This window comes from Acomys minous (assembly GCF_964271855.1).
Source record: "Acomys minous genome assembly, chromosome: 1".
In the NCBI taxonomy this organism is placed as follows: Eukaryota; Metazoa; Chordata; class Mammalia; order Rodentia; family Muridae; genus Acomys; species Acomys minous.
The window spans coordinates 82,364,014-82,381,150 of NC_140483.1; the positions used below are offsets into that span (position 1 = coordinate 82,364,014).

The following is a 17,137-nucleotide window of genomic DNA, read 5'->3' on the forward strand; positions in this document are numbered from 1 at the left end:
GATTGAATTAAAGTCACCGCAAAAGTGAAAATTACCCATACCCATTAGATGATAGATTAATGAACAAAATGTGTATCTGTTTGTGAATTATGACGCCAAGAGGTTTTAATTAAAATATAGTAACTGTGTATACTTCATTACCCTTACATGCACACACCATGATTCTAAAGTCATTCTTAAATAGGAAACCGTAGGGCACTTTGTTGTCCCTCCATACGCACACCATAGTTCTAGAAGCCACTTTAACTAGGAACCCTGGGTATTTCTGCTAGGCCTGGTAATGGGACTGGGATGCCTACTTATTCCATTGCTACTCAATATTATATTAGATATATTAGCTATGAAATTCTGTAAAAATTAATCACAGGCATGAGAATTAGTAGTAAAGAACTAAGTTCTCTGTTTCCATAAGCCATAATTGCGTACCTGAGGGCCCCAGAGTTGGTAATAAGTAATTCAGTGTTAAACATTTCAGGCGGGTAGAATGGCAGGATGTAGCATTCGTATTGGGGGGCTTCGTGTGTACAGGCAATACCAGTGAGAGAGTGTATATTGATTGCAAACCCCCATTTAAAGTGGCGTCAAGAAAGATTGGGTAACTAGGAATAAATTTAAGAAATATGCTAAACAAGAAACCAATTAGGCCTCAACTCCTTAAGTTGTCAACTTAGAAAGGATAAAGGTGGTTGAACATTTGATACTCAGTTCCCCTTTTTGTAGCCCATGGACATTTTCTGCTACTATTTTGAGCCCTGATAATGGAGGATCATGCCAAGTTCTGCCTTTTGTTAAGAACTGGAGTTGAAACTGTCTGTGCATCTGCATGTGGTGGTGGTGGAACATTCTGCGTTTGATGGTGGCAGATAGACTGTGAAGTGACTTTTACACTGGTGACAGTTATATGTGTGGTTTTGTGAAGTTTTTACACTGATGACATTACATGTGAGTGTGCTCCCTTGTTTTCTGGGGCCAGAGCTGCTTTGACGGCTGTGGCTTAGCTATGAAGTAACTGCATTTTCAAAGAAGCTTCTAGATTTATTAGATGAGGTGATTCCTAGGCATAAATCATGTGTACAGTTGATGTTTGTACGTATAAGTGATTGTTGATGTCATAACAGCATTTTGTAATAGGAACAGAGAAATTTACAAATCTTTATCATCTTTCTTTTTCCTAAAGTAAAAACTAAGAATTATGTACCAAGTCTATGCATATTGCATAGAATAAAAACTCTTTAATTTTCCAAAAGAAAGAAAGGAAGGAAGAAAGAAAAGAAAGAAATATGCTAAAGTTTTATGAAGAAAATATTGGAACACTAAAATTCACAGACGTAAATCAGGATTGATTCTAGCACTAGAGCTGACCAAGCACAAGATGTACCAAAGTATGTCAGAAAACATGCTGTCTCTGGGATGGTTCTAGTAATAAATGCAAAATGAGAGTAATGAATGTTCCAAGTAGAATAAAATAAATGTTTGCAAGTCTTTATTTTTTACAAAGTAAAAAAAAAAAATGAGCAAACAAGTAGGAATCCTCCTTACAGTTTAATTTCAAATTGATAACTATAAGTAAAAGGGGTCATACAGATTTGGATAACATTACTGAAAAAATATTGTTGAAAGCAAAAGATAATGAGCAAGAGCCAACAAGATGGCTCATCTGGTAGAGGTGCTTTGTCACTTAACGATGATGACCTACAGAGTAAATGGAGAGAACCAGTGCCTACAAGTTGTTTTCTGATTCTACATACACAGGAAAGTATGTATATACAATGGATAAATAAATGAACTATAAAGAGAAATATGATAAGAAATGGAGCGTTGACATAGTCTTATCTGATCCTCCTCCAAATTTATTATCTATGGGCGGGGGAAGGGAGAAATAGAAGTTAAAGTGGTTATTATTGGTAATACCAAGTAATCTGAGCTAATGTTGACAGTAGTATGACACTGGCCCTGTGTTCCTCCTAATATGGTATACTAAGGATGGTACAACTTTTGATTTCTGACAAAAATACAGACCTTCATTCTCATGACGATAGACCACTGAGCAACTCCTATGTAATAACCTTCCACGACCTTATCTAGTGATGCATGTAGCAACTCATATATAGTAGCATTCTGCACAACTCTATTCTAGTGATGATAAACAATGAATACAGAGTAACATTCTTGTCTTAATTACTTTTCCGAGATACCATAACCAAGACAACTTAGAAGAAAACACTTACTTGGGGCTACAGGTCAGGGTGAGTCCATGCCCATCATGGTAAACAACATGGCAGCAGGCAGGCAGGCATGGTACTGGAGCAATAGCTGAGAGCTTAGAAGCACAAGGCAGAGAGAAAGAGAGAACTGACTGGAAATGGTGTGGGCTCTGAAACCACCAAGTCTACCCTTAGTGACACACCTCCTCCCAACAAGGCCACATGTCCTAATACTTCCCAAACAGTTTCATAAAATGAGGACCAAGTATTCAAATATATGAGCCTATGGGGTCCACCACAATTGTATGTGACCTTATTCTAGTGAGGATAAACCATGGAGCATCCCATATGGAGTAACATTCTACTAAACAATTATCTAAAGCTCTTAAAAAGTATCAAAGTCATTTAAGACACAGACTGGTGAGAGGAGAATAAGAATACATGGTAAGAGAACACAGAGTGACATGCTGGGCCTTGTGAAGAACACAGGATAATTGATGCAAGTAGGATTCACTCTGAAGGCTCATCTGCCGTACTCTATCAGTGTTAACTAATTTAAGCCGTTAAAATTAATGTTTGTGTTCAACAGCTTGTTAAATATGTATTGTTTTCCTGTGGGTGTATTTAAAGGCTGTATTGTCCAAGTCCCTAGACCTTCCAGATAACATTGATGTGAATTTCTAAGATTGAATGCCCTTCACCCTCATTCCTTACTCTCCTCCTCCATAGTTCTAAATAACAAATATTTGTGGTTGTGTTTTCGAACTGCTTAGTGGGATATAATATGAGTATAGTGAGCTATAACTAACTCTTACAAGTTAGTCAGACCAAGCCTAGTGGCACATACCTATCATCACAGCATGCAGAAGGCTGATGCAGGAGAATATCTAGTTTGAAGCCAGACTGGGGTATACAGTGAAGCTCTATCTCACAAAGTCCACAATGCCATAAATCACTATATATCACAGAGTATGGCTAAGTGCTGTTGCATGAACTTTGAGCAACACATCTGTATTGCATGTGTGTAGACTGGCCATGTAAACCATGTCCTCTAAGTAACCATCATAAAGTGTTGCACAGGCCCTGAGTATATTTGCCTTATCAAAGTAGATGTTGAAAGGTAAATAACAACAAGAAATGTAGGTTGTATTGTGTAACACCTTAAAACATAGGGCACAGAAGTAGAGTTCTACCAAAAAGTAGAGTATTTTGTATCTTAGCCATTGGATTCAAATGGAGAGCAAGGCCTAGAACCATCGTGAAAGTTAATCCAAACATGCACAGTGCCTGACGTCCTGCTGCATTGTAAGTCGATTGTGGCATGAAACTCTGCACTCCTCTTTACGGTGCATGGGACTTCTGAAAATCAAACAAAACAGAGTGGCTTTCTGTCTTGCTGTGGCTTCCCAAGTGCTCTTGGGCTCGAACCATATCTGTGCCTTTTCATCTGTGCCTTTTGCTTCCTGCTAAGGAGAGGTGTTGAGGTCAGAGCTTTTTATTGATTATACAAATCGAGATAGAAGTGCTGTGCCCAGTCTCTTCACATTGTTCCAGCAGGTCCTGCTAGACCCCAGCTGCTTTGCAGAAAGGGTCCTGTGAAAACCTTTTTTGCAGAAGGGTTGTAACATCTGGATTCTACAGAGATGTGTTAGGAGCAATGGTCTGTTGAGGCTGATGAAATTCCTGCCCATGCCACTCACCACTGTTTGACTATTGCCGAGTAATCCGACTTTCTTGGTTTTGGTTCTGTTTTCTGTGAAATAGGAGGGATGTGTAGGATAATGAGAGCACCCAGGGAGATGGCAGATAGGAGCACTCTGCTTCCTATAGAATGAAAGGCAGTTATGTCTTGAAAGGTAGCTTAGCACAGTAAGCAGTCTTTCAGTGGTTGCCACACCGCCATGACTTGAGGAATGTAGCTTGTTGTTCAGGTTGAAGGCAGGGAGAGGGTTACTGCAGCTTGTCTCTACACTGGACAGGTTTGCATATTAAAAGCAGTTATTCCTCCTGGAGGAAGGGAGACTTCTAGACCATTAAATCTATTCAATTTGGCTCCTGCTACAATATTCAAACTGAAGAAAGACTATTTTAAGAGACTGGCTGTTGTATTTAATTTTCCTAAGATTGTGATAAAATAAAAAGCGTGTTAGGTCACATGTTTAGCCAGAGTTAGGCTTTATGTGGCTCAAAACCATCCCTTAGGCTCTAACCCCATAATTACAGCTAACTTAGCTTCATTTCTTAGAGGAGTATGGTACAAAGTTTTTCCTACTCTTAATTTTCTGTGGAGAGTAGAGAGTTCCATAAGTGCTGGCAATTTCAGGCAGCCAACGGGAAATCCTTGGAAATAATTTTCTTCCTCTTGTTCAGATGCTAGGGCTTTAAAAATCTCTTTTGCAGCTTTATAGATGAGCACTGATGTGTCAATGTTTTTAAAACAATATTTTCCTTTTTTTCTGGCCTAAAAGTATGCAAATATTCATGAATTCATTCTCTCTCCAGTCTTTTATGTGTCTTTAACTGCACATTTCCTAGAGAATTGTATTTTAACAGTTGTTAGATAGTTTCCCAGTTGACCCTACTCCATGATATTTTAAGGGCAATAAAAACGTAATTCCTACATTTTAATTTATTCTAATTCTGTACCGAAGAACTGGTTTATTTAAGTCAGCTTGTAGAAATGAAACCTAAAAGACAAAGAGTTCTAGTGAAAAGTGCTTTTCTTCCTCCTTAAGACCAGTTGAAAACTGAGTGATTGACCTTTAATTTTCTGCTCTGTAACACACAGCTACAATTTCCATGATTATATATGGTTTCTACAGACCATTTCAACCCTTACCCACCCCTCCCTTCTCCTTTTCTTTAAATGTCAACAGAATACATGCTTCTTTAATGGAAAATACTTTATTTTGAGGAAGTTGCTTTTCCTCAGATAAGTAGTTCGTGCAGCAGGGTGTGTGTAACTATGGGGTGTGTGTGCAGAATTGGAGTGTAAATTAGTGTATGAGCGCTGAGAGTGGCAGTACTAGGAAGGGCTCCTCATACAAAGCCTTTAAAAATAGTCCAAGATGAAAAAATAACTACCCAACATTCCATATTCTTCCTTTTTAAAATTACCTTTTCTCAACATAGGCTAGAACAGCCCAGCACCCATATGAGCTGTTTAAACCAAGACGAGTTTTTAAATAATATTTTGTTAATTCTTTGATAATTTGATACTGTGTATTTTGAGCATATTCCTCCTTCCCCAACTTTCCCCAGTCAGCTGTTACTTCCCTACCCATCCAACTTCGTGTTTTCATTCTCCAACTCCCCCTCTCTTTAACTCAAGGAGCCCAATTTCTGTTTCTCCAGTACTCTTGAAGGGGCTGCCCGAAAACTAACAATTCGTCTTGAACAGCTGTCAGATGCTAGCAGCTCCTCAGCTAGCAGTGGGGCCTTATGCCCACCTGTGCCCTTTATGCTGGCATTGTATTTCTTTTCTGGCTTGAGTTTGCCAAGGCCTTATAGACTCTGTCACGCCTGTTGTAAGGTCACATGGTCACCTGCCCTATTACATCTGGAAAACCCTGTTTTCTGATAGACATCCACCACTTCGTCTCTTACTGTCTTTCTGTCCCCTCACTCAGGACTCTCCTGAGCCTCAAGGGTTGGGTGTGAATTGGAGGTCCTCCTCATTCAGGACTCTCCTGATCCTGGAGGGTTGGGTGTGAATTGGAGGTCCCCCTCATTCAGGACTCTCCTGAGCCTGGAGAACTGGGTGTGAATTGAATGTCCCCTCCTTCGGGATTCTCCTGAGCCTGGAGAACTGGGTGTGAATTGGATGTCCCTGTAGGGCTGGATTCTTTATTTTCTGCATGTTGACCGAGTGTTAAACCAGAATGTTTCTGCATGAGAATGGTGCATTTCCTCATGGAACATGTTTATGGTAGGCTCATGGAGTTGTCCACAGACTTTGACTGGTGACCCAGTGCACTGGGCACTCCAGCCTTGTTGCTGCACCTGCACAGCCTGATGTCTGAGTTCAGAGCTTTGGCATATTCTGTCCCCACCTTGTCCTTCCTGCCCTTTGGATGATTTGGACCCTAACTGAGGCAAGAATTCTCTCCTTGTCCTCAGCTCTGCATTGTTCTTGAACCTGTGTTTCACAGTAAGTGGAAGGAAGTGACTTACAGGTATAAAGCTGTTGTTTGTATTTTACCACTGTCCACACCATCATCTGATAACCATGGCAGCTGCTCATTTGAGTGTAAATCTTCTGATGTATACTGTAAGTATGAGAAAACGACATAGCAAACTCCCAAGTGTAGGTAGGACCTGGTAACTTTTCTCATTGTAAACACACTTGCATAACCAGCACTTCGTCCCCTGAGATGGATGCCTCAGGCAGCTCCTCCTTGTACTGACTCCCTGTGCACCTGTGGGTTGTAGCCACCATGATGTCTTTTACCACACTGTGGTTCTGTCTGTGTCTGGACTCTATGGTGTTGAACCCATGACGTACTTATATCCAGCTGTGTCCTGCTGCTCTTACTTACCGCTGTTTCTATGAGATTCAGCCATTGACCCAGCAGTTGTAACTCTTTGTTCCTGTTGCTACCAGTAGTCCATTGTTTTGCTGCAGGGTAGATTGCCTCATATAGCTGTGGATATTTGACAGTAAAATGCTGTACAAACATCATACTGAAAAGGGACATGTCACCTCCAGGTTTAGTTGTGTGGTGATCTAACTGAATTGTCTTGAATATAAGAACCTTCTCTTTTTAAAAATAAGCAATTACTGCTTTCTTTCTTTCTTTTTTTAATTAATTTATTTATTATTTTGTATACAGTGCTCTGCCTGCATGTACACTTGCAGGCCAGAAGAGGGCATCCGATCTCATTATAGGTGGTTTTGAGCCACCATATGGTTGCTGGGAATTGAACTCAGGACCTCTGGAAGAACAGTCAGTGTTCTTAACCTCTGAGCCATCTCTCCAGCCCACTGCTTTCTTCCTTATGTCAGATTATTAGCCTTACCTCTTCCATTCTCTACCATCTATAAAAAGCATTTCTTGTGATCTTTGAATTTCAGTAAAAGGCGATTTGTCTTTGCATTTAATTCCAGCTGGATGTTGCGTTCACTTGGCATGCTAGGTAGGCCGGGGATCTAGATGCCTGCTGCATGGAATCCTCTGAAGCCAGGACCTGTGTTTTGTTCCTGTTTTTAAACCCAACTCCCACTCTGTCTGCTCATGCAGGTTCTGGATTTGCTGATGGAGCTGAACTAGAGCTCCAGCTTATTAATGGACTCACCTACATTTTGTCTCCGCAGCCTGAGATTCCTGAACGCATCAGCAAACAAGCTGGAAACCCTGCCCCCAGCCACACTTTCTGAGGAGACGAGCAGCATATTACAGGAGCTCTACTTGACAAACAACAGCCTCACAGATAAGTGTGTGCCCTTGCTAACCGGGCATCCACATCTGAAGATCCTGCACATGGCCTACAACCGGCTTCAGAGCTTCCCAGCAAGGTAACAGAGGGTTGTAAGAGGATGTTCTAACATATATGTGCACAGAGGGAAGATGTCACAGCCGAAGCCTCGGTCCAGGGTGGTGACAAGGATGTCTGTTCTTCCTCCTCCTTTGTAGTTATCTGTTACGCAAGCTGAAGTCAACAAGTATTGCCTTAGAGCAACAGTATTGGCTTTTCTAATATGAATATATCCCGAACCAGTCACTAGAATGTTCTTAACATTTTCAAATGTGTTTTTAGTAGCCTTTTGTTGTTGGTGGTGATGGTGGGTTGTGGTGGGGTTTTTTGTTGTTGTTGTAGTTTGTTTGTTTCTTTGTTTGTTTTTCCTGTTGCTTCTCTTTAGCTAGTCAGTTTTATTTGGAAAGCAAAAATCCAAGCGTACTACTGTGGTGTATAAGAGTTGGAATTTGGGGTGTCTGGAGAGATGCCACCTGTGCTCTTGCAAAGGACCTGGGTTCAGGTTTCCAGCACTCACACGATGGTTCACAACTATCTATAACTGCAGTCCCAGAGGACCCAGCACCCTCTTCTGACCTCTACAGGCACCATGCATGTGGTACATACATATATATGCATGCAAAATGTTCATACACACAAAATAAATATAAATTAATAAATTGTCTTAATAGTAGGGTTGGGAATCAACTCTGATTAAGTAATCTTATTCTGCTGGATATTATATTAATCAGTACTTCTAACAACAAATTTCTCTAGAGTGATAGAGGAAAGCTTTTCTTTATTGAATTTTACTTATTTTATTTTAGGTTTTTGGAGATAAGGATTTTTTGTGTGGCCTTGGCTGTCCTAGAACTAGCTCTGTAGACTAGGCTGGCCTTGAACTCAGAGATCTACTTGTCTTTGCCTCTCAAGTGATGGAATTAAAGGCAAATTTCACTTTTAAACAGGCTTTTGTTCTTAAAAATATTTACATACACACATACACACACACACACACACACACACACACACACATGGGTTGGGGGGAGACTCTAGAAAGATGACTCACAAATACATACACATAAACAAGCAGAAAAGTTTTTAAAATACATCATAGGATTTGATTCAAATTTAGTACTTAATGCAGACTATCCTGTTGAAGAAATTTAGTCATAGCAACTTTTCAGATTATTTTGAACTGTACCTATTGGTTTTTTACATAGGATTTAGTAAAATGATGCATTTTTAGTTTTTAATTTATCTTATGGTATTTTTTTTACCACTTAGTGAATATTACGTACAATTAAATAATTTGTTCTTGTGTGTGTGTGTGTGTGTGTGTGTGTGTGTGTGTGTGTGTGTAAAAATAAGTTGGCATGTAAACCAGGAACCCATAAACACTTGGTTTGAGGGGGTGGCTCATTGGTAAAGTGATTACAGCACAGCATGTGGACCCCAGTTTCAATCCCCAGTGTTCACAGAAAAGTAAGCATGCCAGCGTAGAACTGTAACCCCAGCTCTGGGAAGACAGCCAGGCAGATGCTGGTCCATGGTCAAGTGATATAAGCCCTCAGGACTGTTGTTTCTTTCATAGTGGATGACTAACCAGATGAATATCTCAAAAGTTCCAGTGAGGTAGAAGACATCCAACATGGCCTTCACTCAGTACCACTTACATGTCTAAGGCGCATGCACGCGCACGTGCGCGCACACACACACACACACACACAAACAAACTTGATTGGTGTAGCACAAGGGTAGAAAGCTGATGTTTTACTATGTTCTGCCATGTGGCTCATTACCTCTCCTTCACACCTCAAAAAAGAGGACAATGGGAGAGAGGGAAGAAAGGGAAAAAAGACAAAAATATCATGGTGACCTGTTCAAACAGAGAAACTGCTTGACATGGTAAAGGACGGCTCTAAGAAGGACTGATTTTTTTTTTTTTAATATCTCTGTTTGGGGGAGCAGTGGCATTTTGTCTGACTTTGAAGAACCCCACACACCAAGCTTGCTAGGAGGATTTGATTTACTTCCATTTCACTGACATTTATTGTACAAGTTAGGACTTGGAACACACACCTACACATCAAAGAAACAAACACTAACCTTCTGGTATTCTGCTGGTCAGTGCAGCACAGGCACCAAACCAAAATAGCATTCTCTCTCCTGCCAGGGCTCCCTCCTAGGCTGTTGAAGGAGGAGGGGGATCCACACATGTGTTGACTTTACACGTCGCTTTAGGTTTGGTAATATAGTTTTCATTCCCATTTCCCGCCTCCTCTGATATTGATGGTTAAATTGCTGTCTCTGTGCATTGGTACTTTACAGTGGAATGCAAAGACAATGCTTTGGGAGTGGCCACAGTCACTTCCACACTTAGTAATGTGACTAAAAAGGCTTCTCTTACCGGAATTTGGATGGTATCTAATATTGGACATGGGTGCCAATCATCGCCAGGCTGTCTTAACCCTGGAGACTTTATTAATATGAGAGTTTGTTCCCAACTAGCTCGTATAACTTAAATTAACCTGTTTATACTAAATTACTTTCTGTCATGAGGCTAGTTACCTCTCCTCAGTCCCATGGCACCTGTTTCTTCTTCCACGTTTGGCTGCTGAATCCAGCACTTGATTCTTTCCCAGTATTCCAATCTCTGCCAGGAAGCCCCACCTATCCCCCCACTTCTTGGCTATAGCTGACCAGCTCTTGATTAAACCAATTAGAAGGTGATGGAGATGTTACAAAACACTGAGACAGGTGATGTTACATAAAAATATCAACACCAAAGTTTGGCCTGGTCTCAGCTCTCTGCTGATACAGAACTCAGCATTTGAATGATACAAAGGCAACCTCTACACAGTGCCCAAGAGATTATCCCAACATCAGTGTGTGAAAAGTGATCATTGGCTCTGAGGCTATGCCCCGCTTGCCAGTGCCAGTTGTCATCAGCATTGCTTGCCACCCTCGTCCTATGTTGAGAAATGAAAGCGTTTCCTTCCTTGGGCCCAGTTTCCATATCTTTCTTCATTCTCTTATGCCTCATTACCCACTGATTTCTTCATATTTCTTTTAAAATGTGAAGGACAACGTCATCAAATTAACTATCTCATGCTCTACATTGTTATTTGTAATATAACTATACAGCCTGGTAGGTGTATTTTTATATCAAAAGCCATGATTTCATAAGAAAACTTACTCTTATACCCGAAGCCTGTGTTTATATCAAGCCAAGAAATAGGTAATCTCAACACTTGACATGTAACACAGCAATAGTGTTTTTTGATACATTGTTTAAGTGTGTTGAAATAAGTAGAACCACTAGGAGAAATAGCACCGGGAATGTAAACTCGTGAGGATTCTCACAGTCCTTGGTCACTCATCATGGTGTGAGGAGTGAATGCTGCCACGGTGGCGAAGAACTGGCGCCCTCTACAGTGACAGAGCAAATATGAACTCTTGTTCCCTGCCTGCTTGCTTTAAGTGTTAGCTACATGTTTGAAAAAGAAACACAACCTTTTAAAAAATGCTAAAGTACACTAAAATATGTAACTAAAGTAAGGTGGAGACGATCCATCCACGGAGATGATGAGTAAGACATGAGAGGAGTTTCTTTCGGAGCCATCTTGAATTAAGGCTCTTCTTGAATGAGAAGAGATGAGTTTTTCTGCTGTCAACCTCCCCTGTGCCTCGCCATCACTTTGTAATCGTCTGTGGTGCCAGGCGGGTTGGGGTGCTGGGTCTGAGGACCGAAGCTCACTAACAGGAGCTGCTTTATGCTCCCTGCGACCGCTGGGGTATTCATGCCCAGCATGGAGAATCGTGCTCTCAACCTGAGTTCAGAGCAGGCACAGCAATTCATGTTGGCTTTTGGTCTGTTTAAGTAGGATTTCCACTGGAATTCACACTAAGCTACATAGTAAAAGAAAATTTCAGAGCAAAAGAACCTTGGTTTTTCTTCGTCTCAGTTTAAAAGTTGAATTTATCAGTCGTGTGTGGCGGTGCACGCCTGTAATCCCAGCACTCGGGAAGGTAAAGGCAAGCAGATCGCTGTGAGTTGGAGGCCCACCTGGTCAAAGTGAGTCCAGGACAGCCAAGGCTACACAGAGAAACCCTGTCTTGAAAAACAAAACAAAAGAAGAGAAAAACAAACAAAAAATGTTAAACTTAAGCATTTGTTCTGTATGAGAAAAGGAAGTGATAAAACATTTCGTTACTCAGAAGCAGCAGTGAAAAAAGTTTATAAAAATGACTGTTGTACGTGAATCTTTAAAGTCATAAGTTCCTTTTTTTTCCTCATTGTGTCTGTACTTTTAAATTGTCTTACAGTTAATTGATAATTTCCCCATCCATTTCTTTTAGTAAAATGGCAAAACTAGAGGAACTTGAAGAAATTGATATCAGTGGGAATAAACTGAAAGCCATCCCAACAACGATCATGAATTGCAGGCGCATGCACACAGTGATTGCTCACTCCAATTGCATCGAAGTCTTTCCTGAGGTTATGCAGCTCCCAGAAGTCAAGGTTAGTGGCTTCCCCAACCCCCTCAATACCGCGAGGCCTGTGTGGTGGTGGTGTTCATGCAAGGTGACATGTCAGCGTGAATCTCTACTTCAACCTAATCTCTGCTGAGTTTTTGTGCCTGGCTTAATGTCATGAAACTCTTAGGCATAGAGAATTTCCTCCTGCTGTGGGCTCTCTTGTTTGCTTGCTTGCTTTTTAAACACCCTGCTTAAAATACAAATGGATAAAGTGTGTGAAGTCCAAAGTTTCAATATTACTTCTTAGCGCTGTGGTAAAAGACCCTGACAAAAGGAGCTCACAGGAGAAAGATTGGTTATTAGCTCACACTGCAGAGCTTGGAGCAGCTGGCTGGCTACACTGCACCCACAGTCAGCAGAGAGAGGGATGACTGCATGCTAGGGCGTAGCTCACCTTCCCTGTTGTCTGCAGTTCAGGAGCCTCCGCCTGCACTGGAGGTGAGCCTGTGAGTCTTTCCCTATTGGGAGGTAGAGGCAGGTGGATCGCTGTGAGTTCGAGGCCAGCCTGGTCTACAAAGTGAATCTAGTGTTATATATAAAAATTAAGGCAGATGATAGATAGAAGGTACCAGGCAGCAGATGTTATGTTATACAGAGTTTATTAAATGAGCATGGGGGGGGGGGAGGAAAAGGGGGAAGGGTACCCTAGAGAGAGTGAGAGCCAGGTGGAGGTTTGTCCTTTTATATGGCCCTGGGCAGGGTCACGCCCCCATGGCAGGTAGGTGATGACATCACAGGTAGGCAGACTGAAGCAGAATCCTAACACCCAGGACAGCCAAGGCTAACACAGAGAGACTCTATCTCAAAACACAAACAATAACAACAACAACAAAAATTTGTTTAATCAAGAGAATTCCCACAGTTTTGCCTAGAGGCCCAGCTCACTGATAATTCTAGACTCTCTCAAGTGGACAGTTAAACCTGACCAATGTGACTTAGGTTCTATAGGTGAAAAGGAGAAATAGGAATAGATATTTAAGTCTCAGATTTTGACTGTATCTTACAACATACGGTCTTTCTGAGTAAGAGCTAATCTTATCCTAGCTTTTTCCTTAGATTTCTGGATTCTAAAATCAGTGCACTTATTCTGTCAAGTTCCTTCTTTTTCTGTTGTTTTCTCTATAACATGCTTTGTAACCCCCTTTTAAATTCTTATTTATTTTTATTTGGGGTGTGTGTGTGTGTGTATGTATGTGTGTGTTGTTGTTGTTGTTGTTGTTGTTGTTGTTGTTGTTGTTTCTAAAAATAAAGTGCATTCCGTGTGTACCTGGTTCCTGTGAAAGTCAGAAGAGGACATTGGATCCCTTTGAACTGGAGCTTGTGAACTGCCATGTGGATGCTAAGCACCAGGCTCTGGTCCTGTGCAAGAGCAGCCAAAGCCCTCAGTGTTGAACCATTTCTACAGCCCTGAAACCCCCTTCCGCTTACTTTCTGGTGCTGCTTTTAAATTAGTTTTCTTTAATTCCATTTGTGTATGCTGTAGTATTTCCCATATCTAGCTCTTCCATTACAAATAGAAACAGCAATTACTGATTTTTCAGGAGGCAGGTGGTGGAAGTTTGAGTAATAGCAAGTGTTTTGTTTTGTTAAATGGTTTATTTTGACTTATTTTTAAATTTGTTCACTTTACATCTCAATTGTATCCCCCTCCCTCACTGCCTCTCAGTCTCTCCCTTCCTCTTCAATCCCCCTCTCCCCCCCCCCCCCAGTCCTCAGCAAGGGGGAACCCTCCTCCCCTAACATTTAATCTCAGCCTATCAAGTCTCACCTGGACTGTCTGTATCCTCTTCCTCTGGCCTGACTAGTGGGAAGTAGCATGTGGGCATCAGAGTCCTTGTTATAAGCAGTCCCTAACCCCCATATTATGGGACTCATAAAGAGACTGTGCTGCCTACCTATGGCCTAGGTCCTCACCATGCATGGTCCTTGGTTGGTGCATCATTCTCTCTAGCACCTCCTCCTCTGCCCGGATTTGTTGGCTCCACTGGTCTGTCTTCTCCAGGTGCTTCTATCCCTCACCTCTTCCATAAGACTCCCTGTGCTCCACCCCAATGTTTAGTGTGAGTCTCAGCATCTTCTTGGATCCCCTGCTGGGTGGAGTCTTTCAGAGGACATCTATGTTAGGCTCCCATCCTGTTCTTTCTCTTCAACTACTTCCGGTGTCTATTCTGTTTGCCCTTCTGAATGAGAATTAAGCATCCTCCATAGGTTCTTCTTATACTTTAGCTTCTTTAGGTCTGTGTATTGTAGTGTGGTAATCCTGTATTATGTGGCCAATATCTACTTCTAACTGAGTATATACCATGTGTCTCTTTCTGGGTCTGGGTAACCTCACTCAAGATGATCTTTTCTAGTTTCATCCATTTGCATACAAATTTCAAGATTTGTCAAAGTATTACTTTGACAAGAAGAGGTCAAAGTATTACTGTTCAAAAATGATATGATAGTATACATTAGTGACCCCAAAATTTGTGCCAAGGAACTCCTACAGCTGATAAACACCTGCACCAAAATAACTGGATACAAAATCAAGTCAAATTATTCTGTACCTCATGGCTAATATCAACTTAGAAGTGAGTATATACCATGCATGTCTTTCTGGGTCTGGGTTACCTCACTCAGGATGATCATTGCTAGTTTCATCCGTTTGCCTGCAAATTTCAAGATTTCCTTGTTTTCAATAGCTGAGTAATATTCTATTGTGTAAATGTACCACATTGTCTTTGTCCATTCTTTGGTTGAGAGACATCTGAGTTGTTTCCAGTTTCTGGCTATTACCAATAAAGCTGCTTGCTATATAACATAGTAGAGCAAGTGTCCTTGTGGTATGATGGAGCATCTTTTGGGTATATGCCCAGGAGTGGTATAGCTGGGTCTTAAGGTAGCACTATTCCCAATTTTCTGAGAAAGTGCCAGTTTGATTTTCAAAATGGCTGTAGAAGTTTGCACTCCCACCAGCAGTGGAGGACCTTTCCCCTTTCTCTACATCCTCACCAACATGAGCTGTCACTTGAGTTTTTGATCTGAGCCATTCTGAAGGTTGTAAGATGGAATCTCAGAGTCATTTTGATTTGCATTTCCCTGATGACTAATGATGTAGAACATTTCTTTAAGTGTTTCTCAGCCATTCGAGATTTCTTTGTTGAGAATTTTCTGTTAAGCTCTGAACCCCATTTTTAATTGGGTTATTTGGTTGGTAGGTGTTTAATTTCTGGAGTTCTTTATATATTTTGGATATTAGCCCTTTGTCAAACGTAGGGTTGATGAAGATCTTTTCTATAAATTGCTGTTTGTTTTTAAAGTTCTGTGTCTTCCTATCTTTAGTTTTGCATTGAGAAGGCCTTTGGATTCGTGTTAATGTTAAAATATAACCCTGAAGGCTCAAGCAGGGACAGATATAAGCCATGGGAAAAGAGCCAATCCTTAAGGTTTTTTGCAGCTAATGTGTTATCTTAAATGCAGAGATAAACTTTAATGGAAAAGATTAATGGTGGAGTTAAAGAAAGAGAAAAATGTTTATGTAGCCAAGTCCTTAAATGTGTGTGGCTGAGTGGCAGGCACTGCCTTTTTTTTTTTTTTAAATGACAGTGCTCATCTGCAGAGCACAGGTGTGAACCTGCAGCCTCTCCAAGTCATCTTTCTTTTTTCTATTGTTCCATCAGTGTGTAGATCTGAGCTGTAATGAGCTAAGTGAAATCACGTTACCAGAAAACCTACCACCCAAACTGCAAGAGCTAGACCTGACTGGAAACGCTCGCCTTGCCCTGGACCACAGAAGTCTGGAGCTGCTGAAGTAAGTATTTGTGGCCCGCCTCAAGTGTTCACTAACAGTGGAATTTACAGCTTCATAAACATTTGAAACTGAAAGATTCTTTTGACTTAGTAGCCATATACACAGCAGGAGACAACACAGAAGGAGGGTAGTGTCTATTATGGGAACATAAAATCCCAATCCCAAGTTCCTGGTAATGTGTGTCACTGAAAGATTTTGAGAGAGGTAGATGATGTGAAGGAAGGTGGTAGAACCTAAACTTTGGATTCTTTAAAAAAGAAAAGAAAAGAAAAAGAATAACTGGTAATGCAGAGTAAATAGTTGCAGTTAGACCCAACTAAAGTTTCTTCCTTCTTGAGAAAGCCCATGGTGGGTGTGGATAAAGTGTGGCCAGATGAAGTTTAAGGTAGCCGCAGTAGAAAAGATGCCACTGTGAGTGTTCATCACAGAACTGCAAATATAGCTAATGTAACTAAATAGTCAAAGGGTCTCCACAGGATAGTATTAGACAAAGAAATCGGCACACGTATTATCCCAGTTTTACAAATTAAATATGTGTCACTGTGCATGTAAGTATGCGCACACACCTAAAGCACACCCCAAAGGCTAGGTAACAAATATTCTTCTCTAAGTAGTAGGATTGCGTGACTGCTTTCTGCTTTCCCCTTTGTACTTCTCAGCCCTTGTTTTTATAAATAGCGCTCTTGAACAGCGCGCTCTTTGTTTCTGCCATGTGTTCTTATGCACTGCTGGGTTCTTTTGCTGGAAGTCATCTGCAGTAAGTTAGGAAGACACTGAAAAGATGAGCGTGTTGGTCAATGGCCCACTACTAACCTTTCTTGGTAGCACAAATCAAAGCGTCCTGGTTAGAACCCACCTGATCTAATTAGTGCTCCTCTGCTGGCTTTTCAAATACTTACTGGAAAAACTAACTTGATTTATAGCTGCAGAATGCTGCATAAACAAAGAGTACATAGGACTTCATTTTCCTTCGCTGTTTATGGGGTGCAGCCTGGCTCCCTCAGTCCTCAGGCTTTAGTCTCCTCATCCGGCAGCTGACAGGAGTGGCTGGCATCATCCCTAAGGGATGAGAGCTAAGAGCACTCAAAATATCAACATATATTTCCATCTTCATGAATATTTATGATATGAAAGCTTTATTTTT

The 17,137-nt window shown here is 41.1% G+C and overlaps 1 protein-coding gene across 1 annotated transcript in view; it reads left to right on the forward strand.

The window, feature by feature from the left end:
* Positions 1 to 17,137, forward strand: part of PHLPP1 (PH domain and leucine rich repeat protein phosphatase 1) — a 207,145-nt gene that overhangs the window by 169,397 nt on the left and 20,611 nt on the right. The window contains exons 11-13 of the mRNA XM_084787940.1: positions 7,519 to 7,719; positions 12,021 to 12,183; positions 15,863 to 15,993. Of these exons, the coding sequence (XP_084644066.1) occupies positions 7,519 to 7,719; positions 12,021 to 12,183; positions 15,863 to 15,993 (495 nt within the window). The remainder of the gene's footprint in view (positions 1 to 7,518; positions 7,720 to 12,020; positions 12,184 to 15,862; positions 15,994 to 17,137) is intronic.